At 41.6% G+C, this 27,026-nt stretch overlaps 1 protein-coding gene across 4 annotated transcripts in view; it reads left to right on the forward strand.

Annotated features, from left to right (window-relative positions):
- Positions 1-27,026, forward strand: part of dgkh (diacylglycerol kinase, eta) — a 522,666-nt gene that overhangs the window by 412,480 nt on the left and 83,160 nt on the right. For all 4 annotated transcript variants that reach the window (XM_080204138.1, XM_080204137.1, XM_080204139.1 and 1 more), the window contains 4 exons: positions 6,557-6,648; positions 10,286-10,385; positions 19,813-20,095; positions 25,055-25,204. In XM_080204138.1, the coding sequence (XP_080060264.1) occupies positions 6,557-6,648; positions 10,286-10,385; positions 19,813-20,095; positions 25,055-25,204 (625 nt within the window). The remainder of the gene's footprint in view (positions 1-6,556; positions 6,649-10,285; positions 10,386-19,812; positions 20,096-25,054; positions 25,205-27,026) is intronic.

Consider the following 27,026-nt stretch of genomic DNA (forward strand, 5'->3'; position numbering starts at 1 on the left):
ACGGACTGTCCTGTAGTGATTACTTCTGGTTAAACATTGCTGATGAATTTGCAGAGCATTGCAGCACTGTCTGACCATAAACTTCAGCTGATCTTGTGCATTTTCTAGTAATCAATATGTTTTAAAAGCAATGCCCTCCCTATTTCACTGACCGTAATAGAATGGTCAGTGCATGGATACAGAAGGTTACTTATATTGAGGTGCTATTTCCTGGAGGGACAGGAGGGTCATTTAACCCACTTGTCAGCTTCTGCAAATAGTTGTTACAATCAACCACATTGGTTATTCTTTTGTCCCCAGATGAAGTTACCTTCATGTGTGGAGGTTAGATTGCAAGGGGACTATGTTTAATACATTCATGACTAAAACTACATACTATAAATTTTAGAAAACTCAAATCAAAATATGGAGAGAAAAACAAAGTTGGTATGTTGGACTTTTCGTCAGAAATGGAGGAAGTTTAGCCAGAGGGTTTAACAGCTTTTAAGTAAATATGAAAGATGGAAAGGGGCGCAAAGGAAAGAATAAAAGGCGAGGCCTGTGACATGGTGGAGTATAAGTGGATCAAAGTGACAAAGTGGATCATGCAATGGAAGGGATGAGTGAATGGTAATGAGATAATTAAAATCAAAAGGTGGGAGCTGTAAAGGATCACAGCATAATTGTGGGATGGAAGCTTTGAAATATGACAAAGGGTGGAGAAAAATGGGTATACCCAATAGGTGAGGACCACCCTGTAGGCCATGCATTGTTAGGTTGTGAGATCAGAGAGGTTAAATAGCCAAAGGGAATGTTATAGTAAAGAAACAAAAAATGTCTCAGACAAGGTATGATTGACTGAATAGCAACCATCCAAATTCGACGTCAAGGAATAAAGAGATGAGAAAGAAACTAGAGACGACTAGTGAATTTTTTCTCTCTTTCTAAACTGGAGCTGTTTTAATCTGATATTAAGGAAATATAAATATTATATTGTAACTAGTTAAACTCCACAACACAACTACGGCTAACCATTGACTAATATTTCAAAACTTGAAAACTAGATAGTGAATAAAACACAAAAAAATTAGCAGGGCAGATGATGTGTTGCAGCTGTAGCACATTGTGAGCCCCTCTTTGCTCCACAGCAACCACATCTGCAGTAAGTGCTGCAGCTCCAGGAAGTTTGGCTTGAAATTAATGAGCTGGAGTCCAAACTTTGGACTCTGCAATCTGTCAGGAGGAGTGGCAAAGTTACTTGGACACTTTGTTCCAGCAGGCAGTCACAGCCTAGGCTAGTTACTTCAGATTTGGTCTGTGATCAGGAACAGAAGGGTGTGACTGTAAGAGAGGCAGGTATTGAGATCCAGAAGGCAGCATGGAGAGTCCTCAGTCTTGCAGTTGTTCAGTATATTTGATGTTCCTGCAGCCTGGTGGACAAGAGTAGGGACTGCAGCGGAATGAGCAAACTGACTACAGCATCTTCGTGCAGGGAACCATTCAAGTGGGTAAAACGAAAAGGAGTGCATTTGTGGTGGGGCCAGCATAGGTGGGGGGGGGAATAGGTTCTGTTATCTACAACTAAGACTGAGAGTCCCAAAGTCTACTGCCTGCTCAGTGCCGGTGTTAAGAACATCTCCTGTGGGCAGGAGAGGAACTTGGGTAGGAGGGAAAGGATCCAACTGTCATTGTCCAAGTAGTTAGCAATGACATAGTCAGGACTAAGAAAGAGGTTGTACTGTGGGAAGCTGAGCAGATTGGAACTAACTGAAAAACAGAAACCACAAAGGTAATAATTTATGGATTATTACTCGAGCCATGGGCAAATTGGCATAGGATAAATAAGATCAAAAAGTTGAATGCATGGCCCAAAGATTGATGTGGGAAAAATGAATTCCAGTTAACAAGGCACTGAAACCAGGATTGGGGAAAGAGGGAACCAAACCATTGGGATGGCCTACGCTGAAAGACAAGAAGAATGAAAAAGGAATTGGGATAACTCTTTAATAAAAGATGAAATCAGTATAGTGGTGAGGAATGATCTTGGTTCCAAGGATCAATATGTAGAATCTGTTTGGGTGGATTAAAAAATAGCCAAGGAAAGGAGTTACTGTTAAGAGTAGGCTACAGGCCCCCGAACTACAGCTACATTGCAGGACAAAGTATTAATAAAGAAATAATGGGCAATTGTGAGAAAGAAATAATCAAAATATATTTTAATCGTCATCTACATTGCAAGGATACAATTGGTAAAGGTACCTGGTGGATGAATTCATAATATATTTGGGATAGTTTCATAAAACAATAAGGTCTGGAACCAAATAAGAACAGGCTACTTTGCACCTGGTAATTTATAGTGAGACAGGATTAATTGATAGTAAGTAATGGTTTAGCTAAGAATGATCATAACATAATGGAAGTTCACATTCAGTTTGAAGCTGAGAAATGTGTGTCTTAAACTAGAGTTTTCAACTTAAATGAAGGTAATTACAAAAGCAAGAGGCAGAATTGGAAAAGTGAGATGGAAAAATAAGATAAAGATAAGATAGGAGAGAAGTAGTGGCAGATGTTTAATATCATTCTTAATTCTCAACAAAGATACATTTAATTGAGAAAGAAACACACTACAAAAAGGATGCACCATCCCATTGCTAATCAAGGAAGTTAATGATGGTGTCAAATTGAACGAAAAGATGTACAAATGTGCCAAGATTAGTAGAAAAATTTAGAAAACAGCCAAGGATGATTGAAAAGAGTAGAGAGATCCATGTTACAACTGTACGAAACTCTAGTGCGGCCGCACTTGGAGTATTGCGTACAGTTCTGGTCGCCGCATTATAAGAAAGATGTGGAGGCATTGGAAAGGGTGCAGAGGAGGTTTACCAGGATGTTGCCTGGTATGGTGGGAAGGTCTTATGAGGAAAGGCTGAGGGACTTGAGGTTATTTTCATTAGAGAGAAGAAAGTTACGAGGTGACCTAATTGAGGCATACAGGATGATCAAAGGATTGGATAGGGTGGACAGTGAGAGCCTTTTCCCTCGGATGGTGATGGCTAACATGACGGGACATAGCTTTAAATTAAGGGGTGGTAGTTATAGGACGGATGTCAGAGGTAGGTCCTTTACTCAGAGGGTAGTAAAGATGTGGAATGCCCTGCCTGCAGCAGTTGTGGACTCGCCAACTTTAAGGGTGTTCAAATGGTCAGTGAATAGGCATATGGATAACATTGGAATAGTTTAGTCTAGAGGGCCATTAGATTGGTTCCACTGGTCGGCGCAACATCGAGGGCCGAAGGGCCTGTACTGCGCTGTAATGTTCTATGTTCTAGATATTGGAGTATGAGAGAAAACTGGCATCAAATATAAAAATAGACAGTAAAAGCTTCTCTAAGTATGTAAAAAAGAAAAGAGTAGCAAAATTGAGCAGTGGTCCCATATACGGTGAGACTGCAAAGCTAATAATGGGAAACAAGAAAATGGCAGGGACTCAAGTATTTGTTTCTTCACAGTAAAAGACACAAAAACATCCTGAGAATAGTTGAAAATCAGCTTAAAATAATTCTGATCACTAGAGGAAAAAATATTTGAAAACTGATGTGACTGAAGATTTACAAGTGCCCAAGACCTGCTGTCTGCATCCAAGAGTCTTAAAAGAATTGATTTGCAGAGATGGTGCATATATTGGTTGTAATATTGCAAAAATCCTTAGCTGGTAGAAAGGTCCCAGCAAATTGGAAAACTCAAGTATAATACCTCTGTTAAAGAAAAGAGGGAGTCAGGAAGCAGGAAATTGAAAGTCAGTTAGTCTAAAGCCTGTTACTTGAAACATACTGGAATCCATTATGAAGGAGGTAGTAGCAGCACAGTTAGAAAATCATAATGCAATCCGAGTCAAAATGGTCATGTGAAAGTGGAATTATGTTTGACAAATTTAATGAAATTCTTTGAGGATGTAACAAGTAGGATTGATAAAGGGGAACCAGTAGATGTAGCGTTTTTGGATTTCCAAACGGTATTTGATAAGATAACACATAAAATATTACAATTCTCGGAAAGAGTTCATGGTATTTGGTGTGATATATTAGCATGAATAGAGGATTGGTTTATTAACAGGAAACAGGAGAGGTCATTTTCTGTTTAGGCAAACTGTAAAAAGTGCAGTGCTGCAGGAATTCACGCTGTGGCCTCCACAATTTATAATCTACATTAATTATTGGATGAACTCAGACTATAGTGTATTCAGAATTGGTAATGATACAAAGATATATAGGAAAGCAACTTATGATAAGAAGAATACAAAGAATTGTTCATGGAATCTGGATAGGTTAAGAGAGTGAGCAAAAATTAGGCAAATGGAGCGTAATGAGGGAAAATGTGAATGTGTCCACTTTGGCAGGAAAAATAGAAATGCAGAATATTATCCATGTCCATAGATCCCTGAACGTGTCAGGACAGGTGAAAAAAAAAGCATGTGGAATATTTTCCTTTATTGAACGAGGTACTGAATACAAAAGCAGGGACGTAATGCTGGAACTGATGGAATCCTGTGTACAGTTCTGGTCACCATATTACAGGAAGGACATAATTGTTCAGTCTACTCTCGGTCATCCATAAAGTGATGGAAGTGGTCATCAATAGTGCTACCAAGCAGCACTTGCTTGGCAATAACATGCTTACTGACACCTAGTTGGGTTGTGCCGAGAGTACTCAGCTCCTGATCTCATTACAGCTTTTGTCCAAAAATGGACTGAAGAGCTGAATTCTAGAGGTGAACTGGAGGTGCCTGCCCTTGACATCAAGCCCATATTTGATTCAGTGTGGCATCAAGGAGCTCTAGCAAAATTGGAGTCAATGGGAACGAGAGGCCACAGCCTCAAAATAAGGGGGGAGGGAGCAGTTTAGAACAGAGTTGAGGAGGAACTTCTTCTCTCAGAGGGTGGTGAATCTCGAGAATTCTCTTCCCATTGAAGTGACGGAGGCTACCTTGTTGAATATGTTTAAGTTACAGGTAGATAGATTTCTGATCAATAAGGGAATTAAGGGTTATGGGGAGCATGCGGGTAAGTGGAACTGATCCACTTTAGATCAGCCATGATCTTATTGAATGGCGGGGCGGGCTCAAAGGGCTAGATGGCCTACTCTTGCTCCTATTTCTTATGAATCAAGAGGAAACCTCTCTGCTGGTTGAAATCATACCCAGCATAAAGGAAGTTCCAGGACATCACTGCAGGAATTCCTCAAGGTAGTATCCTAGCCTCAATCGTCTTCAGCTGCTTGTTAGTGGTAGTATTTGACCAGATTGGATTTGTCCTTTTTTTTGCGTACAGGACATAACTGGGCAATTTTCCACATTACCGAATAGATACCATTGTTGTAGCTGTACTGGAACAGTTTGACTTGGGGCAGGAGTAAGTTCTGGAGCACACGTCTTCAGTACTTTTGCCAGAATGCTGTCAGGGCCCTTAGCCTTTTCAGTATCTAGTGCATTCAAGCTTTTTTTGATATCGGATGGAAGGAACCAAATTGGCTGAAGACCGATATCTGTAAAGCTGGGACCTCTGGAGGAGGCAGAGATGAATCATCCACTTGGCACTTCCGGCTGAAGATTGTTGCAAATATTTCAGCTTTGCTTTATGCACTAATGGAGTGGGTTCCTCCATCATTGAGGATAGGGATATTTGTGGAGCCTCCAGTGAATAGTTTAATTATCCATCACCATTCACAAGTGGGTATGGCAGGACTGCAGAGGTTAGATCTGATCTGTTGGTTGTGGAATTGCTTAGTTCTGTCTTTTACTTGCTTGTGATGTTTGGCACACAGATTGACGCTTCATTTTCAGGTGTGCTTGGTGTTGCTCCTGGTGTTCACCCCTGCACTATTCATTGAACCAGGGTTGATCCTCTAGCTTGGTGGTAATGATAGAGTGGGGAATATGCAGGGCCGTGAGGTTACAGATTGTGGTTGAGTACAGTTCTGCTACTGCTGATGCCTTATTGAGCCTCATGGATGCCCAGTCATTTGTTGATGGGTCTGTTTGAAATCTATCCCATTTAGCATAATGGTAGTGCCACAGAAGACTTCACACTTGACGTCACACTTCACCCATCTTGCCATTCACATCTCACCTGGACACCTCTTTTGTTTCTGTACCTGTCCCATTATCACTCTGATGCTTGTACCATGAAATCTTTTGTTGTTTAATCTCTCTTGCTGTCTACCATATCACAGACTTTCTCTGTTGTTCTTCCACTGCCCCCTCCCATTGGCTAAAAATTCATTTTGTTTCTATCTCCCTTCAGTTCTGAAAAAGACTCTTGACCGAAATGTTAACTCTCTCTCCACAGATACTGCCTGACCTGCTGAGTATTTCCAGCATTTTCTGTTTTTATATAAGTTCTGAGCACAGTAGATGATTGAGTCATTGCCTACAAAGTATTGTGGATGTGAGAAGAGATAGGAGACATCAGTTGTGTTTTTATTTAATAATAATGCAATGTAATTAAAGGTAAATGCCATTGGGTGTCCTAGATCTTTAAGCGATCCACTGCGCCTTAGATGTCTAACCTTTCCTCCTCAGTTTCAGATATCAGCCTATGAGGATTCGGTTGCTGCTCACCTCACCAAGATCCTCAACTCTGACCAACACTCTGTTGTAATATCTTCTGCCAAGTGAGTCAATTGATGCATGAAATATCTGTGCATATGGTGCGTGTGTGCAAGTGAGTGGGGGTGAGAGAGAGAGAGAGTGGGTGTGGGTCTCTGTATGAGAGGGGAGTGAATGTGTGTGAGTGTGTGTGTGAGTGTGAGGGGGGTGAGTACATGTGTGTGTGGGGGGTGGGTGTATGTGTGTGAGGAACAGAAAGGTGCGTGTATCCGATATGAATATCAGCTTTCCAGCATAATTTCTCTCAATAAAAATGACAAAAGTAGAGATTTATGTATTTTAAATTATTACATTTTAATTATGACCAAACTTTATAGATAATTCTAGGGAAAGGTTCAAAAATGATCTGCATATTGGATCTGAAGGAAGTGATGCAATACTATTACTACGTGATGCTTCTTTGTTTGAAGTGGGAGTGGGACAGACAGTCACAACATTCATCTTTTGTGTTTCTGTTGTTTATCTTAACTCCCTGGGACTCTTAGGGCAGAATTTCCCTGTCCTGCCCGCCACAGGAATCGTAGCGGGTGGGACATGGATATGAAAGGTCCGTTGACCTTGGGTGGGGTTTTCTGACCTTGGGGCGAGTGTCGCCTGAAAATCCTGCCCTTTGGGTCCTTCATTCCACATGTGAACAAGTTAAGGTTCGTGTGTTCAGTTAGGTCAATGGTTGGTTGGCAAGTCTCTAATTTCAACAGTGTACAGAAGAGAAGGAAAGCACAGGAGCAGGAAAGGGCAGTTTGGTCCCTCAGATTGATTCTGTTTATCTGTTAGATGAGGGGTTTCCAAACTGGGATCCATGGATTCCAAGAGGTCCATAAAGGACGTAACTGGTCAATTTTCCACATTGCCGAATAGATACCAGTGTTGTAGCTGTACTGGAACAGTTTGACTTGGGCGGGTCTAAAGTGCTGGTGGCCACCATGTGACAAATTCGAAAGGAGCAACTGACCAATTTTAAAAGTAATTACACCTTGAAATAGGCCATTCAGGGCAAGGCCTCTTGGAGCACTGGACCCAATGATCTGAAAAGCTTTTTTCTGATTGCCGATTTTATTTTGTTAACCTTGCTGTTGCTGAAAAGCTCAAGGCCAACAGCGATTCTGAGAATGAAGGCAGCAGAAAAAACAGGTGGTGAGAAACGTGTAGAGTGGGGTGTGAGTGTGAGGGGGGTGAGTGCGTGTGTATGTGGAGGGTGGGTATATGTGTGTGAGGGAGAGAAAGGTGCGTGTGTCTGATATGAAAATCAGCTTTCCAGCATAATTTCTCCTATTAAAAATGACAAAAGTTAAAACCTATGTATTTTAAATTATTACATTTTAATGAATACCAGAGTACCCTCTCCTTAAGTGGGTACTACTTCCAGGAGTTAATGTTAAGATGCCATGGGAAGGTGGCTTGGTCAGAGCTTAATATGAGGGCACCATATATCTGTGAATGTATTTGTGACTGTGTGTCTCTTCCTAATTACTAAGGTATGCATAGGTATAGCTAGAAAAGACTTGTTTACATCTGATTTCTGTGTTCGCACCTATTTTGTGTCAAAGAAAGGGGCATTGACATTTTGAGAATGCTTGGGATTTCAGCTTGAAGTTTGGAAAACCCTGCGTTAGATCATATTGGCCTTGATTTTGGCTTCATTTGTTTATTTGCATTGGTTCCATAATTCTTGTTATCGTTCCTAATTTATTAATCTCAATTTTGAAAATTCCAGTAGATGCCTCCAAGCCTTTGTGGTGAAGAATTTGAAATCTCAGCTACCGTTTGTGTGAAAAGATATGTTTCCTGACATTACACGGGCGGCACAGTGGCACAGTAGTTAGCACTGCTGCTTCACAGTGCCAGGAACCTGGGTCCAATTCCGGCCTTGGGTGATTGACTGTGTGGAGTTTGCACATTCTCTCCGTGTCTGCATGGGTTTCCTCCGAATGCTCCAATTTCCTCCCACTCTCCAAAGATGTGCAGACTAGGTGGATTGGCCATGCTAAATTGACCTTTAGTGTCAGGGGATTGGCAGGATAAATACCTGGGGTTCCGGGGATAAGGGCCGAGGTGGGATTGTTGTTGGTGCAAGCTCGATAGGCTGAATGGCCTCCTTCTGCAGTATAGGAATTCTATGATTCACATTTGAATTTCCTAGCTCTAATTTTAAGGTTCCCTTGCCCTGACTCTCCCAGAAGAGGAAATATCTTTCTCTCTACCCTTTCAAATTCTTTGATCACCCTAAACACCTCAATTATATCATCCTTCAATCTTCTATATGCAAGTGAATACAAGCCAAGTCTATGCAATCTGTCCTCATAATTTAGTTCTTTTAACTATGATGTCATTCTGGTGAGTTCGGCAAACAAAGACATAATTGGCAGGGGTCTGAAAACAGGCTTTAAAAAAGTCAAGCCAAATACATTTGAGCACCTGCTTGCAAATGAAAACATTGTGTCACCAAAGTATATTTACACAAACAGAGATTTCATAACTTGTGCGCTGTGATCTGACATTGCAAGGTTTCAGTCAATACATCCAATAATGGGAAATAAACTGGCAAAATTCCACACTTTCTTCAGTTCTGCTGAGCTTGCTTCTCTGGCTTGAACAAAATAATTTAACTAAAGCAATATATAATTTCCTTCAACAATGAAGGCACTGGAAGGCCTCAGAGATACAAAGACGCAATGGACATGGTCCAAAAGCAAGTCACTGATCAGAGAAGTTAAGCGACCCCCGCAGACCTGTAATAGGAAGATTTATGCTGTTGTAAAACATTTTTGTCACTCCTCGAGTGAAGAAGTTAACTGTGTGCATTCAGAAAGTTACTTCAAACAATAATACATTGGCATGAAAATATGAAGCAATTCATGCTTTTGCTGAATGAATGAAGCTAATGATCCACTTAAGCACATTGGCGAGAGTTCAACATAATTAATGTGACTAGGTCTAGGGCACTGCTGTAGTGAGAAGATCAGGAACAAATTGCTGGGCCATTTCATGCTGGTGTATCTCAATTAAGCTCCATTTAATGTTCTTGGATTTGCATAATGAATTTTAAATGATGTGTTGTTCCAAGGTGCAGGTGATGAGTGTTGTATTTATTATCAATTATCAAACAAAAGACCCTGGTTCCCAAATCAGTACAACAGCTATCAAGGTGCAGTAAATGGCTGAGTGAACTGTGTGCAGTATGAAGCATCTTTTGGTACTGTAGTCCTTTGCTGTGATTCTTGATCATTGGCACAGTGCAAACCAAATTTCTGGAATAGTGTTGCTGAATGCTTCGTGATTGTGATGGGGCATTTTGGAATTAAGGACTAATTTCCAGGACACTGCTGCCAGGAAACCTGGTAGGAAAATCAATTGGGCAATATTCAGAAGTGTTATTGTAAATAATTTATTTTGGCTCATATTGTTTATTAGTTACAGAAATGTTGGACATGGGGTAAAGAACTGTCAGTTGGATAATGAAAAGTCTATTCACATTCTAATTGACCTTTGGAAGGTGGTATACTATAACGATGGGTGTGTTGGATGACTAGGGGCAGGGATATGGGAGAATAGTTGGGGGCGAGAAGTCAATTGGTGACACCTCCAGACATATTTTCAACCAGATTTGGAAACCAGAGTAATTTTCACGTTTTTGTCTACTAGAATCCTGTGTGAGACTGTGAAGGACTTTGTTGCCAAAGTTGGCAAATCATACGAAAAGACCAACGAAAATACAGAAGAGAGTGAAACACTGGCCAACAAAGTAAGAGTCTCGACATGTATTATTTTGAGGCACGGTGGTTAATTTGCATTGCTAGAGCACATTCTAAATCAGCACAAGTATAACCCTGATCGACAGACTTCAGCACTGTGTCAGAAGATTGTGCAGGAAGACTTGAAACCATAGTGCAGTAGTGAGAGAGTATTGTCTTTTATATGTGATGTTAAAATGAGGTTCCATCCACTGCGTGAACTGGCTGTTCAAAGATCATTATTTCAAAGAAGACTAACAGAGTTTGCCCTGGTCAACATTTATCCCCCAACCCACAAACAGATTATAGAACATAGAACATTACAGCGCAGAACAGGCCCTTCGGCCCACGATGTTGCGCCGACCAGTTAAAAAGCAATGACCTGGTCATTTATCACATTGCTATTTGTGGGATTGTGCTGAGCACAAATTGGCTGCTTTAATCCCTACATTATATTGGTGACTACACTTCAGAAATGTTTTGTTGTTTGTAAAGTACTTTGGAACATCTTGAGGCTATAAGGGCTCCCTTATAATTGTACTTTCGGTTTGAATGCTTAACTCAGTCATACTGTATCCCTCAGTGTGGTAGCTATTAACCCATTCACTTTACAGGTTAATGAACGGCAATTATATTTCCAAGTCAGGATGGTGTGTGGTCTGAGGGAAAACTTGCAGGTGGTGGTGTTCCCATGCATCTGTTTCCCTTGTCCTTCTAGTTGTGGAGCTTGTGGGTTTGGAAGGTGCTGTTGAAGGAATTAGGTGAATTCAAAAAGTTTGTAAGCAGATGGAGTAAGTGATTAGGAAAGCAAATGGTATGTTGGTATTTACTGCAAGAGAAATGGAATATAAAAGCAGAGAAGTTTTACTGCAGCTGTGCAAGGCCTCGACAAGACCACATCCAGAATACTCTGCATAATTTTGGTCTCCTTATTTGAAAAAAAACTACATAACTGCGTCGGAAGTCATTAATTTGACTCATTCTTGGGATGAGTTGCTTATGAAAGAGTGAGCAGGTGGAATTCAGAAAAATGAGACATGACCTTATTGAACATACGATGTCCTGAGGATATATGATACGGCAGATACTGAGGAGGATGTTTCCATTTGTAGGAGAAACTAGGCATAGGGGACACAGTTTAAGAATAAGAAGATGAGAAATTGTTTCTCTCAAAGGATTATTAATATGTGGAATTATGATCATCAGGAAGCAGTGAAGACTGGGTCATTGAATTTATCCAGCAGAGTAAGAAGTCTTATAACACCAGGTTAAAGTCCAACAGGTTTCGTGGAATCATGAGTTTTTGAAGCGCTGCTCCTTCATCAGGTGAGTCTTACTGTGCCCACCCCAGTCCAATGCCAGCATCTCCAAATCATTGTTATTCTGCAGAGTTAGGCAGTTTTAGGGGCAGACAGCAAATTGGAGTTGAGGACAGATCAGCCACAATCTTATTGAATGGCAGAACAGGCTTGAAGAACTGAATGGCCTACTTCTATTCCTATGTTAAAATCAAGAGCTACACATTGAAGACAATATTTAATCCTAACTGGTCAAAGTGGAAAAGGCAGTGATGATATTGAGTCAATCATCAGCTCAAATGCCAAGAAATGTTAATATTTTGGGCATGAGCCTTATTGAAGTGACATGAACATTATACTATTTATGAGGTGTAGGAACAATAACAACATAAACTTCATACACGGGGTTCAATGAACAGCTAGCTTAGTGTTTGAAGCAGAGAGCATGTTAATGCTTAAGAATAGTTTGGGTAGCTCAATGAGAAAGGCTGATATAAGGATAAGACCATAAGAAATAGGAACAGGAGTAGGCCATTTGGCCCTTTGAGCTTGCTGCACCATTCAATAGGATCATGCCTGATCCAACATTCCTCATGTCCACTTTCCTGCCCTTTCTCCTAACCCCTGATTCTCTTACTGATCAAAAATCTATCTATCTCAGCCTTAAAGGACTCTTCTCCCATAACTCTCTGTGTCCAAGAGTTCCTAAGACTCGCAACTCTCCAAGAGAAGAAATTCCTCCTCATCCCAGTCTTAAATGGCACCCCTTTATTCTGAGACTATGTCCTCTGATCCTACACCCTCCCATGAGGGGGAAACATCCTCTCAGCATTTACCCTGTCAAGCCCCTTAAGTATCAAATATGTTTCAATGAAATCACCTCTCATTCGTCTAAATTCCCATGAGTAGAGTCTCAATCTGTTTAGCTTTTCCTGATAAGATAATCCCCCCATACTGGATATCATCCTAGTGAACCTTCTATGAACTGTCTCCTATGAAATAATGGCTTGAATTCTCTGGCCATTCACACCCTAAGGCCACTGCCAGTCAAGACAGAGAATTTGGCACTCGGCCAAATCTCCGTTCACTGCAGCGGAAGTAGAGGATTCTGTTGACGTGAACGGCTGGAGAATCCCACCCAATATCTTTCTGTAAATAAGGGGACCAAAACTGCTCACAGTATTCAGATGATATAGATTGAGGATATGATTCACGTGGAGAATAAACGCCAACATAGACCAAAAAGCTTATTTCACAGCTGCGATTTCTATATAATTCTAAATTTATGCGCATCTATTTGTGCAATTCACAATTTAGTACTTCTGCCCTCCTTTCACTGCTTACTAAAAGCCTAAAAGAGAGCTAGAGCTAGAGGAGGTTGCAGAGGTCGAAAGGCCATGGAGGGATTTGAAAACAAAGATGAGAATTTTGGAATTGATTGCTTTGTCTGCGCATTCTTAGGACTGAATTCCCTGTAGCCATGCTGTGAAAACTGACTTCCATATCTTAACAATTTTCATGGTCCTGTGATAACGCTGGGGGATAAAGAAGCCAGGCTTGGCTATAGAGTAGAGGATCTGTTTTCCTCCACTGGCTGCACTCGTACTGTTTAACAGAAGTATTAATCACTGCAGCCAGTCAATGGGTAATTGAACCATAGAATCCCTACAGTGCAGAAAGAGGCCATTTGACCCATTGAGTCTGCACCGACTCTCCAAAAGAACATCCCACCCTGGCCCTCCTGTCCGCCCTATTGCCATAACCCTGTGCATTGATCATGGCCAATCGCCAATCCACCTAACTTGCACACCTTTTGGATTGTGGGAGGAAACCAGAGCACCCAGAGAAAATTCACACTGACACAGGGAGAATGTGCAAACTCCACATAGTCACCAAGGGCAGAATCAAATCCAGGTCTCTAGCACTGCAAGGCAGCAGTGCTAACCACTGTGATGCTGTGCCGCCCCTAACTGACCTTGATCAACGATATAAATGCTGTAGCTAAAGAACAGGTCAAAGGCTAAGAATTATGCAGTGAACAACTCACCACCTGACTCTCCAAAGGCTGTCCATCATCTACAAGGCACAAGTCAGGAGTGTGATGGAATGCACTCTACTTGCCTAGATGAGTGCAGCTCCAACAGCACTCAAGAAGCTTGTCAATATCCAGAGCAAAGCAGCCCACTTGATTTTCACCCCATCCATTATCTTCAACATTTACTTCCTCCATGACCAATGCACAGTGGCAGTAGTGTATACCATTTACAAAAAACACTGCAGCAGCTCAACAAGGTTCCTTTGACATCATCTTCCAAACTCATGACCTCTGCCACTTAGAAGAGCAAGGGCATAGGAACACCACCACTTGCAAGTTCCTCCCCAAGCCACTATATCATAATTCCTTTACTGTCACTAGATCAGAATCCTGGAACTCCCTCCCTAACAGTACCATGGATGTATCATATAGACTACAGCTGTTCAAAAAGATGGCTCACCACCCCTTCAAGGGCAGTTAGGGATGGGCGATTAGTGCTGGTCTTAGTAATAATGTCTGAGTCCTGTGAGGAGTAAACAAAAACTCAGAAGTATTAAGGGATATGAGACAAAGATGGGTACATGGAGTTAAGCCACTGATCATCCATGATCTTATTGAATGTCAGAACAAGCTTGAAGGACCAAATGGTGTAATTCCAGACAGACTGAGAGACTGAATTAGCCTGCAGTTATTTTAGCAACCTGTTGCTGCTCAACTGTGAGATATTGCAAGAGATTGAAGCTCGAAAAGATAGCTGGCTTTAACTCTCATTTTCCTGTTAATCTTCAGCCTAGACAAATTGGGATTTGCCATCTTAAATAATGGTGAAAGAAACTCAAAGACACATTTCATAGAAGGAAGAAGTTGCATTTACATACCAAAGTTCCTTCATCATTGGGTCAGTCAGACTATTTTACCCCATTGTGGGTGCACCACATTCATGAAAACAACACTAATTAAAGACCACCATCACTTAGGAATAGAAATAAACTTGGCCAACACTAGCCACATCCAGAGCACAACTTGTCTTTGAAAAGGTTGACCAAAAGCACTTCCCAGTCAGTGTTATTTTTGGTCCCAGAATTGGCAGTAAATTTGCACACAGCAATGTCTCACAAATAGTGAGACAAAGGAAAATACTGCAATAGCAAATGCTGGAAACTTCAGTGGGTCTGGCTGTATTGGTGGAGAGAAACAGAGTAAACATTTTGAGTCTGTACGACTCTTCTTCAGAGCTAAGTGAGAGAAAGAATCTGTTTTGTTGGTTCAGAAGTAGCAGGACACCAGGAAAAAAATCTTGCTTTTAATAGTCCCTTTAGACCTTCCCGTCAAATGAACAGATTAGGACTTAGTTTAGTATATTGTTGTAAAGCAAGCACCTCCACCACTGTAGCATTTTATCAGTACTTCACTGAAGGGATAGCTCAGATTGTGTTGTTGAATCCTGAAAGGGGAGTGGTAGGGGATTGAACCCATTACTTTTTCTGACTCTTGAGGCAAGAATGCAACTTACCTTGAGCCACAGGTGACTGAAGCAGGGTGTCACTTGATAGGAAGGTAAATCGGAGAATTGGGTGTGCGAGTAAGAGGGCAGCCACCCAAAGCTGAGTAGGCCATTGTTTAACGTTTATTTAAATTGGCAGATTGGACTCCATGAACACTTTCAGTTTCTGTCTTGCCCACTGTGCATTTCGAGATCTCCAAAACTCACCCTATAAGCGTTAGTGACAGAAAGCATTTGATTCAGGTTTGGTAGCAATGGGTTAAATGTATTGTCATAGCCCAGAGCAAGGCACAAGGCAGGTTAATCAGTTTGAAGTGTGATGCAGTTTGAAGGCTCAGACTTCGGTACAAACAGCTGGGACCCACAGCATGAGAATTTGATTTTTGTTTCAGCAATTAATTATTTAGTACATAAATGCAGCTAAAATACTACTTTACCATTTTTTGAAGAAAAAGCCAGATGCACGTCCCTCTGCTTTTATACCGTTGATCAGTCTCTGTAAGTCTCTAAATAAAGTGTCTTCCTGAGGAACGTCAAAACCTTCTAATGGTAAGGGAAGAGAGAAAAGAGCCAGAAGAATTCTGACCCAGTCAGTCTCATTTATGTTATCTGTCATGTTTTGTGAAACACATGTTCATGGTTATCAAGTCATCTTAGCCCTCAGCCCTCTCTGATGTATCAGTGGGATCATTGGCAAGCCCTTGCTTGTTCTGCATCCTGGTATTACTTAAAAAGTGAGGAAAACAAAATTTACATTGCAGGCCCTGAGGTCAGCCACCAAAGCTGGAAGCCATTCTTTAAATGCTTCTTTAAATTGGCAGATTGGATTCTACTGGCACCATTAAACCCCAACTGCAATGCTAATAGAGGGCCCCATTCCCCCCACTTCCCCACAACAGGGTAGAATGACATAAATTTAATGGACATGAATCCAGGGGTCGAAAAGGCTATTTTCTCACTGCTGTTTCTACCACGCAAACCGCTGTCTAAGCCAGGAAGCCTCTTGTGTTTTGGGCAGGGAGTTTGTCTACTGCCTTGTTAATGAGCCACTGTAATCCAATCAATCAAGGTCTCCCAGCTGATCCTGTTGAATGGCACAGTGGTTAGCACTGTGGCCTCTCAGCGTCAGGGACCTGGGTTTGATTCCCACCTTAGGTCGCTGTCTGCGTGGAGTTTGCACATTCCCCACCATGTCTGCATAGGTTTCCTCCAAATGCGCCAGTTTCCTTCCACAGTCCAAAGATGTATGGGTTAGGTTAATTGGCCATGCTAAATTGCCTCTTAGTGTCAGGGGGATTAGCAGAATAAATGCACGGGGTTATGGGGATAGGGCCTGGATGGGATCAGTGCAGACTCGATGGGCTGAATTGCCTCCTTCTGCATTGTAGGATTCTATAATTCACCGACTCGGGACCCCTTCAGCCCGAGTTTCCGGATGGCCCCCCGGCTGGGGTTTGGGCTCCATTGTCAGCATCCTTTACTTGATTTCCTGTCCCTGTGGAGTAGCTGAGTCCAGTGCAGCTGAAAGGGTAGGAAAAGACCAGCTACTTCTTCATACACGCATCACAACTAAACATTTCCTCCATTCTTCCTCCCATATAATAGGACGGAAGCATACGATAAGTCTAGGCAACTAAAAACTGACAAAGCCCTTGAGGAGTATAGAGAAAGTAGGAAGGAACTTAAACGTGGAATTAAGAGGGCTAAAAAGGGCCATGTCTCTAGCAAACAAGGAGAATCCCCAGGCTTTTTATGCATATATTCGGAGCGAGAGGGTAGCAAGAGAAAGAATAGACCCACTCAAGGACAATGGAGAGAAGTTCTGCATGAAGCCACTGGAAGTGGATGAGATCCTTAACGAGTAGAACAAAGAACATTACAGCACAGAAACAGGCCCTTCAGCCCTCCAACCCTGCAGTGACCATGCTGCCAACTGAACTAAAAGCCTCTACCCTTCTGGGGACCATATCCCTCTATTCCAGTCCTACTCATTATTTGTCCAGACGCCGCTTAAACCTCACCATCCTATCCGCTTCCACTATGTTCCCCGACAGTGAGGTCCAGGCACCCACCACCCTCTGTGTAAAAAAACTTGCATCGTACATTTCCTTTAAACCTTGCCCCTCGCACTTTAAACCTATGCCCCCTAGTAATCGACTGTTCTGCCCTTGGAAAAAGCTTCTGGTTATCCAGCCAGGCCGTGTCTCTCATAGTCTTACTGAATTGTGGTCACTGTTCCTGAACTGCTCCCTGACTGAAACGTTGACCTAGCCAGGCTCATTCCCCAATACCAGGCCCAGTCTGGTTCCTTCCCGAGTTGAACTATCTGCATACTGTTTCAAGAAGCCCTCCTGGATGCTCCTGACAAACTCTGCCCCATCCAGTACTTTGTGGTGGTATTCACCAAAGAGAAGGACATGACAGATATTGAGATCAGGGATAGGTGTGTGAATGGTCTAGAGAATGTCAATATATTGAAGGAGGAAGTTTTGGATATCCTAAATTGCATTAAGGTAGACCTTAGGCCAGATGAGATCTATCCCAGGTTACTGTGAGAGACAAGGGAAAAAACAGCTAGGTCCTTAACGGATATCTTCACATCCTCTTTACCACAGGCAAGGTTCCAGAGGACTGGAGAATACCAATGTTGTTCCCTTGTTTAAGAAAGGAAGCAGGGATAATCCATAAAATTATAGGCCGGTGTGTCTGATGTCAGTGGTGGGGAAGCTTTTGGTAAAGATACTGAGAGACAGGATATGTTTGGAAGAAAATGGACTAGTTAGTGACAGGCAGTATGGTTTTGTATGGGGAAGTCATGTCTCACCAAACTGATTGAGATTTTTGAAAGGTGACAAAGAAAATTGTTGAGAGAAGGGCTGTGTATGCACTCTGTGTGGATTTTAGCAAGGCGTTTGACAAGGTCCCACATGGCAAACTGGTATAAAAACTAAAATCCATGGGATTTGGGGTGGGCTGGCTTGGTGGATATAGAACTGACTTGGTCATAGAAGCCAGAAAGTAGTGGTTGGAAGGATGTTTTACAGAACGGAGATCCTTAGTTTGTGGTGTTCCGCAGGGATCAGTGTTGGGACCTCTGTTTATAATGTATATAAATGATCTGGAGGCAAATGTGGTCTCATTAGTAAGTTTGCGGATACCACAAAGATTGGTGGAATTGCTGATATCATCAGAGCAAACAACAGGATATAGAACATAGAACACTACAGCACAAACAGGCCCTTCGGCCCACAAGTTGCACCGATCATATTCATACCTACCAGGCCTATCTATAACTCTCAATCCCATTAAATCCCATGTACTCATCCAGAAGTCTCTTAAAAGACCCCAGCGAGTTCACCTCTACCACCATCAACGGCAGCCAATTCTACTCACTCACCATCCTCTGAGTGAAAAACTTACCCCTGACATCTCCTCTGTATATATATATATATATATATATATAGATAGATTGGAGACTTGGGCATAGAAATGGCAGATGGAGTTTAATCGGGATGCATTTTGGCAGTTCAAATTTAGGTGTAAATTATACTGTAAATAGCAGAACCCTTCGGAACATTAATATACAGAAAGATCTAGCGTGCAGGTCCACAGTTCCCCAAAAGTAGCAACACAGGTGACCAAGGTGACTAAGAAGTCATATGGCGTGCTTGCCTTCATCAGCCAAGGCATTGAGTACAAGAATTGGGAAATCATGTCATAGCTATATAAAACCTTTAGCTTGGCCGCATTTGGAGTCTTGTGTGCATTCTGATCACCACACTATTAGAAGGATGTGAAAGCTTTGCAGAAAGTGCAAAGAAGGTTCACCAGGATGTTGCCTGGTCTCGAGGGTGTTGATTATGAAGAGAGATTCAATAAACTAGGATTGTTTTCACTGGAAAGATGGAGGCTGAGGAAAACCTGATGGAGGGCTTCAAAATTATGAGAAAATTATTATTATTAGACGGAGTGGATAGTCAGATGCTTTTTCTCAAGGTATAAGTGTCAATTGCAAGGGGGCACAGGTTCAAGGTGAGATAGGGAAAGTTTAAGAGGGATGTGTGGGGGGAGTTTTCACTCAGAGAGTGGCGAGTGCCTGAAACGCACTGCCAGAGGAGCTGGTGGAAGCAGGCACATTAGCAACGTTTAAGAGGCATCTGGATGGGTACATGAATAGGGAGGGAATAGAGGGATACAGACCGATTAAGGGCAGAAGTTTTTTTTTAATTTAGTTAGGGCATCATGATCAGCATGGATTTGGAAGGCTGAAGGGTCTATTCCTGTGCTGTACTTTTCTTTGTACATCGTTCTTTGTTCTAATCTCCTGGAAACAGCCATAAAAACCAGGATCAATTGGAAAAATTAGTATCTTGAAGTCCCAGGATTTCAGTACTAGGCTGATGTTTCACTGCAGTACTGGTGGGGTGCTACATTGAAATACCTTGGGATGCTTCACTGCATTAAAAGTACTGTACGAATTCAAATTGTTGTTGTTGTTTGTAGCTACTGCCTTTAAAAATGAAATTAACTGTTATAAAAGTCACCTGAACTGTTATATTTCTCATTATGGTCTGATGCCATTTATTGTATTCCCTTGTCAGTGTTCGGCGCTGAATGAGAAACTCGACTCACTACTGCAGGCTCTAAATGATGAATCGCAGGCTGTGACAGGCCATCACTGCTCAACACCACCCATTGTGGAGGAGGAAGGAGAAGAAGAAGAGTTTATTGAGGAGTCCTTATCTGAGGGCAAAGAACAGGCACTGGAAATGATCCCAGCTAGGTCTTCCACCCAAAAATTCTTCAAACCAAGGGAACAACTTATGCTTCGGGCAAATAGTCTGAAAAAAGCAGTGAGGCAAATCATTGAACAAGCAGAGAAAGGTACAGCTCATTGAAACCCCAGCGTATTTTCCAGTTACTTGTTTATTGTCCATCGACCCCCAACAACGGATTTTTAAAAGCTGCATGTAATACAAATTTTCTACCTTCAAGAAAGGGTAATATTACTTTAGAAGCTGAAGGTTTGCTTAACTAATTCCTGTGATGAAGGGGTCAGCTGACAAAGAAAGATTTGGCAAGTCAGACCCACATCCACTGGAGTTCATAAGAATGAAAGGAGATCTGATTAAAACATGTAAGATCTTGAGGGGATGCTGAGATGAGGATTGCGATTTTCTAGCCTTTCCTGCCAATAGGATCTTCCAGTCTCACCGAAGGTGATTCTCCACAATGAGTTCACTAGTGGTGCAAAAAAAATGAAGGGTCTCTCATTTAAGGCACGGATGAGGAGAATTATTTTCTCTGCGGGTCTATGAAATGTTCTTCCCCAGAGAGGAGTGAAACCAGGGTCATTGAACATATCCAAGGCTGAGTTAGACAACTTTTGATTGACAAAAAAATTAAGGGTTATGGGAGAGCGGACAGGAAATTGGAGTTGAGACCACAATTGAATTACTGAATGGCGAGATGTGTTTGAATGCAAGAGTGGCCACTCTAGATCCTAAACCTTGTGTGTTCTTGTATAAACAATGGGCATAGACCAGAAGGGCTAGTTGCCAATTTTTGTGCTGTAAGTTCTTTGTAAACATTGTTTTGTCCCGATCCTTTTCCCATAACAATTTATTTCCAGCTGTCATTTCAATTATTTAGTTTAAGAATACCTCAGGCCATTCTTTGGCAGGCCCAGGTTTGGAGTAGGAGGAGGAGCTTCTAAGAAGGAAAGAAACAAAAGAGTGTAACTGTATCTGGAGTAATTGTTATCCACTTACTCATAGAGGTTTACAGCATGGAAACAGGCCTTTCAGCCCAACTTGTCCATGCCACCCTTTTTTTTTTAAACCCCTAAGCTAGTCCCAATTGCCCGGATCTGGTCCATAGCCCTCTATACCCATGTTATCCATGTAACTATTATAGAATCTGTAGAATCCCTACAGTACAGAAGGAGGCCATTTGGCCTGTCAAGTCTGTACCGACCATAATCCTACCTAGGCCTTATTCCTGTAGCCCCACGTATTTACCCTGCTAATCCCTCTGACACTAGGTCAATTTAGCGTGGCCAATCAACCTAACCCACACATCTTTGGATGGTGGGAGGAAATCAGAGCACCTGGAGGAAACCCACGCAGACACAGGGAGAAAATTCAAACTCCACACAGACATTAACCCGAGGCCAGAATTGAACCTGGGACCATGGCACTGTGAGGCAACAGTACTAAACACTGTGGCACCGTGCCGCCCTTTTTTAAAAGACAAAATTGTACCTGCCTCTTCTACTACTCTGGCAGCTTGTTCCAGACATTCACCACGCTCTGTGTGAAACAATTGCCCCTCTGGACCCTTTTGTGTATCTCCCTCTCACCTTAAACCTATGCTATCTAGTTTTAGACTCCCCTATCTTTGGGAAAAGATATTGACTACCTAGCTGACCTGTGCCCCTCATTATTTTATTGACTTCTATAATATCACCCCTCAGCATTCTATGCGCCAGAGAAAAAAGTCCCAGTTTATCCAGCCTCTCCTTATAACTCAAACCATCAAGTCCCGGTAGCATCATAGTAAATCTTTTCTGCACTCTTTCTAGTTTAATAATACCCTTTTTTTAGAAGGGTGACCAGAAATGTACACAAGATTCCAAGTGTGGCCTTACCAATGTCTTATACAACTTCAACAAGTTATCCCAACTCCTGTATTCAGTGTTCTGACCAATGAAACTAAGCATGCTGAATGCGTTCTTCACCACTCTGTCCACCTATAACTCCACTTTCAAGGAACTATGAACCTGTATCCCTAGACCTCTTTGTTCTGTATCACTTCCCAACACCCTAATGTTAACTGAGTATGTCCTGCCCTGGTTTGATCTACCAAAATGCATCACCTCGCATTTACCTAAATTAAACTCATTTGCCATTCGTCAGCCCACTGGCCCCGTTGCAATTGGAGATAACTTGCTTCACTATCCATTATGCCACCAATCTTGGTGTCATCTGCAAACTTACTAACCATGCGTCCTATATTCTCATCCAAATCATTAATATAAATGATAAATAATAGTGGACCCAGCACCGATCCCTGAGGCACTCCGCTGGTCACAGGGCTCCAATTTGAAAAACAACCCTCTATAACCACTCTGTCTTCTGTCATCAAGCCAATTTTGTATCCATTTAGCTTCCTCACTCTGGATATGTGTGTGTGTGTGTGTGTGTGTGTGTGTGTGTGTGTGTGTCTGTCTGTCTGTCTATGTGTCTGTCTGTCTGTCTATGTGGGGAGTGAATGTGGGTGTGTGTGTTTGTGTGTTGTCACCATCCAGGAGCTGTTAAACTGAACAACATGATAAATATTGAGTTAATGGACTCCTTAAAATAACTGAGGATCCCTATGTCAAAAGGAGTGCAAAAGGAGGCCATTCAGCCCATTGGATCTGTGCAAAAGCGTATCTTGCCCATTTTACAACATATATTAATGACTTGGATGAGGGAAATGAATGTACTATTATTAAGTTTGCAGGTGACACAAAAATAGGTGGGAAGTCAAGTGATGAGGATGACCAAAGAGTCTACAAAATGACATGGACAGGTTGAGTGGATGGACCAAAACTTAGCAGATGGAATATAATGTTGGAAAATGTGAAATTATGCACGCAGGTAGAAATGAGCTGAATATTAGTTACATGGAAAAAGAGTGCAGAAAGCTGCAGCATAGAGGGAGGTGGGGATCTTTGTGCACAAATCATCAAAAACTAGCATGCAACTTCAGTAGGTGATAACGAAGGGAATGGAATATGAAAATAGGAAAGTCTTCCTAGAACTATACAAGGCACTAGTTAAACTACACATGGAATACTATGAACAGTTTTGGTCCCTTTATCTAAGGAAAGTTATACCAGCATTGGAGGCTGACGAGAGAAGGTCCACTCAGTTGACTCCGGGAGTGGAGAGATTTTCTTAGTTTAATAGGTTGGGTCTGTACTCATTGGAGTTTAAAGAATAACAGATGACCTTACTGAGGCATGTTGGCCGGAATTTTACTGTCTCACAGTTTTTTACCGAGGCTCACAGAACAGCTTTCTCCATTGGCCTCAGGCAGGATCTTACAAGTCTCAGGTGGGCAAGGCAGTAAAACTCCGACAACAGGATTCTCAGGGATCTTGAGAGGGTCTATGCTACGAGGTTGTTTCCCCTTGTAGGAGAGATAAGGATCAGAGGGCTTAATTTCAGAGTAAGGGGTTGCTCATTTAAAACAGAGATGAGGAGGAATTTCACCTCTCAGAGAGTAGTGAATCTGTGGAATTCCCTACCACACAGGGCTGTGGAGACTGGATTATTAAATATGTTTAATGCTTAGATGGACAGATGTTTAATCAGTAAGGAAACTAATGTACGGTAAGGAAATTATCAGTAAGGAAATTAATTATAGGGATAACTCGATTGGGAAGCTGGGTGAAGGACATCAATACATTTTGAAATTATGAAATGATAGGCACCAGAGTGAACTGCTGGTAGAAAATCGCATGGGGCACAAAACAGGCAGAGTAATTTTCTCTGCTTCAATCTGTATTAGGTTTTGCCCTATATATACATTTTTCATGTCGAACCAAATACAGCAGTAAAGCTTGTGGGTTTAAAGAGGGTGCTAAACTGATGTTTGCCAAGTTGCCTTTCTTATCTAGATTTATCTTGTGATGGAGCTTTGAGACTCTCCATTCTTTTCCTTCCTTCCCACACAACACCAAGATCATTCTGAGAGCGCACTGTACCAAACCATTAATTTTTTTTAATGAGAATTACCACCCCCCATATTTTGACTTTATAATTACCAGTCATTGAAATATAACTGTTGTTTCTAAATGATGCATTTATTTCACATTCTTTGATAATTGCAGTCTTTTGAAAGATTTTGTGAGTTACATAGGTACAAGGGTTTTTTATTTGAAATAATACCTGCCATGGTCCCTGAATTGTTGGGCTGTTCATAACCACATTTTGTCCTATTGTAAATGATAACACGAATTGTTCCCTGTGCGTGTCAGGCCACAGACTCATGCAGGCAGAGGCACGGACTTCCGTGAGGAGACTCCTGATTTGCCAGTTTGTTATATTGAGCTGTGATAATTGCAAGTCTGATTTATTACTCACCTGTTACCATTCTGTAGATTTTACTCCATTCTCAAGCTCTCTGTTCGTTAGAACCTGGAGGTATAACCACATTATAATGACTGAAAATAGAATACAGCCTATCTATTATTCATGAATAGGATGGGAATAAAGGCATATGGTCCTCGAAAGGATCGGGGGTTTTAGTTAAGTCAGACAGCATGGTCGTTGCAGGCTTGGAGGGCCGAAGGGCCTGTTCCTGTGTTGTAATTTTCTTTGTTCTTTGTTCTTTAATAGATAGAGGCTTTTAAAATTATTAAAAGAGTTTGATAAAGTAGTCTTGGAGAAGATGCTTCCATTTGTGGAAAAAGTGCAAAACTAGGGTCCATAAACATAAGGTTGCTGATAAATGCAGTAGGATGTTCAGGAAGAACTTTACATTAGAATGAAGTACTTGATATCTTCAGGAGTGGGTGAGGCAAAGAGCATATATGTTGTCAAGCTGAAGGTGGAGAAGTACAATGGAAGAAAAGGAATAGAAAGATTTAGGATGTTAAGACGAGATGAAGCAACATGGGAAGCTCCTCATATGGAACATAAATTCCAACAAAAGCCTGTTTCTGTGCTGTCGACTCTATGAAAATAGAAAGCATCCTTGGACATGTAGTTTGTTGCTCCACTCTGATCTGATGTTCACATTAGCAACTTTCTGTCAGTACTCCCCTCCTATTTTTATGATTTTTTTCTCTAGTTGTGGATGAACAAAATGCACACACTCAAGAACAGGCTGAAGTGGAACTGAAAAAGGACATTGAGGAGCACTTGAAGGAGGAAGAAGAGGAAGAGAAGGAGGAGGATGAGAAGGAGGAGGATGAAATAAAGGAATCTGATATCCAGCCAAGTAAGACCATAAGATATAGAAACAGAATCAGACCATTTAATCCATTGAGTTTGCTCCACCATTCACTCATAGCCAGTGAGTTTCTCAATGCCATTCCCCTGCTTTTTCCCAAAATATGATTTGTTCATTATTTTCCAGACTCTTCCGAAAATGAGGAGTGAGTCCACCTGCTTTGAGTTTATTATCACAGGTGTTCCGAGCTTTCTTTTTGTCTTGCAGGCTAATTGCAGGCAAAATCTCACAGATTTAAAATTATTCATTATATCTCCACAAAGTTTATGTAATATCTTTGTAAGTACAGTGACAGTTTGCTGTCTATGATGGGTGAACACTGATCAAACCAAAACTTTTACAGCCAAAGTTACGCCAAATGAAATGAGTTGGTGTTGCCGCTTCCTATTATTCTATTAATCACTTTCACACAGACACATCTTAACAGAAGAACGCACTGGCTTCTGATAGTGTTTCCCTGTGTGGAGGTATTGACTTTAATGAAAAACTATCGCAGCCTGACATTTGACAGCTGCAACCCTAAACTGTCTGCTGAAAAATGGCCGCAAAGAGTCCAGGAGAAACAAATGGAAATGTGTACATTACAAAGGGGCTACAATGTCACTGGCTGAGAATGAATGTCATGCTCATGTGGACACTGCATGGGACTATGGGTGTAGAAAGAGCCAATTGAAATGGTAAGGTCAGAACAGAAGCAAAGGCTCACATTTTCAACACACAGTCAATCACTTGTTCCCTAAAGGTTTGGGTAGTATTCATCTTTTGTCCTTACTGCCTCATTACTGTGCATTATTAATTGTACTGTAATCATGAAAAGTACTGATGCCACCTTATTGGTTGTCATCTTTCTCAGCAACAGGAAACATAGGGAAATGATAAATGGATGTTTTTACAAATGGAAAGCGGTTTCCAGTGGTGGTCCACAGGGCTCGTGTTAGGGTCCTTGCTGTTTGTTGTATATATTAAAGATTTAGATTTAAATATGGATGACATGATTGAGAAATTTTCAAATGACCAAGAATGAGCCATGTGCTTGATAGTGAGGAGTATACCTGTTGTCTCCAGAATTTTATCAATAGTTTGGTTAAGTGGGCAGAAAAGTGGCAAATGGAATTCAATCCCCAAAAGTGTGAAGTAATGCATTTGGAGAGGGAAAGCAAAGCAATGGAATACTCAATAAATGGGAATGTACTGAGAGGGGCTGAGGAAGTGAGAATCCTTCAAGTGCATATCTGCAGGTCCTAAAGTTGGCAGGACTGACAGGTGGATAAGGTGGCAAAGAAAGCATATGGAATATTTTCCTTTATTAGATGAGGTATTGAATACAAAAGCGGGGATTTAGTGATGGAACTGTATAAAACTCTGGTTAGGCCACAGCTGGAGTTTTATGTACAGTTGTAGTTACTACATTACAGGAAGGACATTAATGCTTTGGGGAGAGAACGCAGGAGATTTACAAGAATGGTGCCAGGGCTTGAAAATTGAAGCTATGAGGAAAGATTGAATAGGCTAGAGTTATTTTCCTTATCCATTTATACTCAGCTGGCTAGGGAAGGGCTTCTCCGACTCCTTTATTTGGGGTTCATGGCCCTCGTCAGCCTTTGGATCAATTTTATAATATTGAGACCAGAACTATGTACAGTTCTAAGTGTGGTCTAACCAAACAAGGTTCTGTATAAGTTTAACATAACTTGCTCTGCTTTTCATTCTATTTCTGCAAAGTTTTCAAAAAATATTTTGTACTTCCTTCCCCTGGTGTTCATGTTAAACATGTGAATTGGCTCCCTTTGCACTGACTGCCTGTTGTTGG

Source organism: Carcharhinus amblyrhynchos, chromosome 15, assembly GCF_965287045.1.
Source record: "Carcharhinus amblyrhynchos chromosome 15, sCarAmb.v2.hapA, whole genome shotgun sequence".
NCBI lineage: Eukaryota > Metazoa > Chordata > Chondrichthyes > Carcharhiniformes > Carcharhinidae > Carcharhinus > Carcharhinus amblyrhynchos.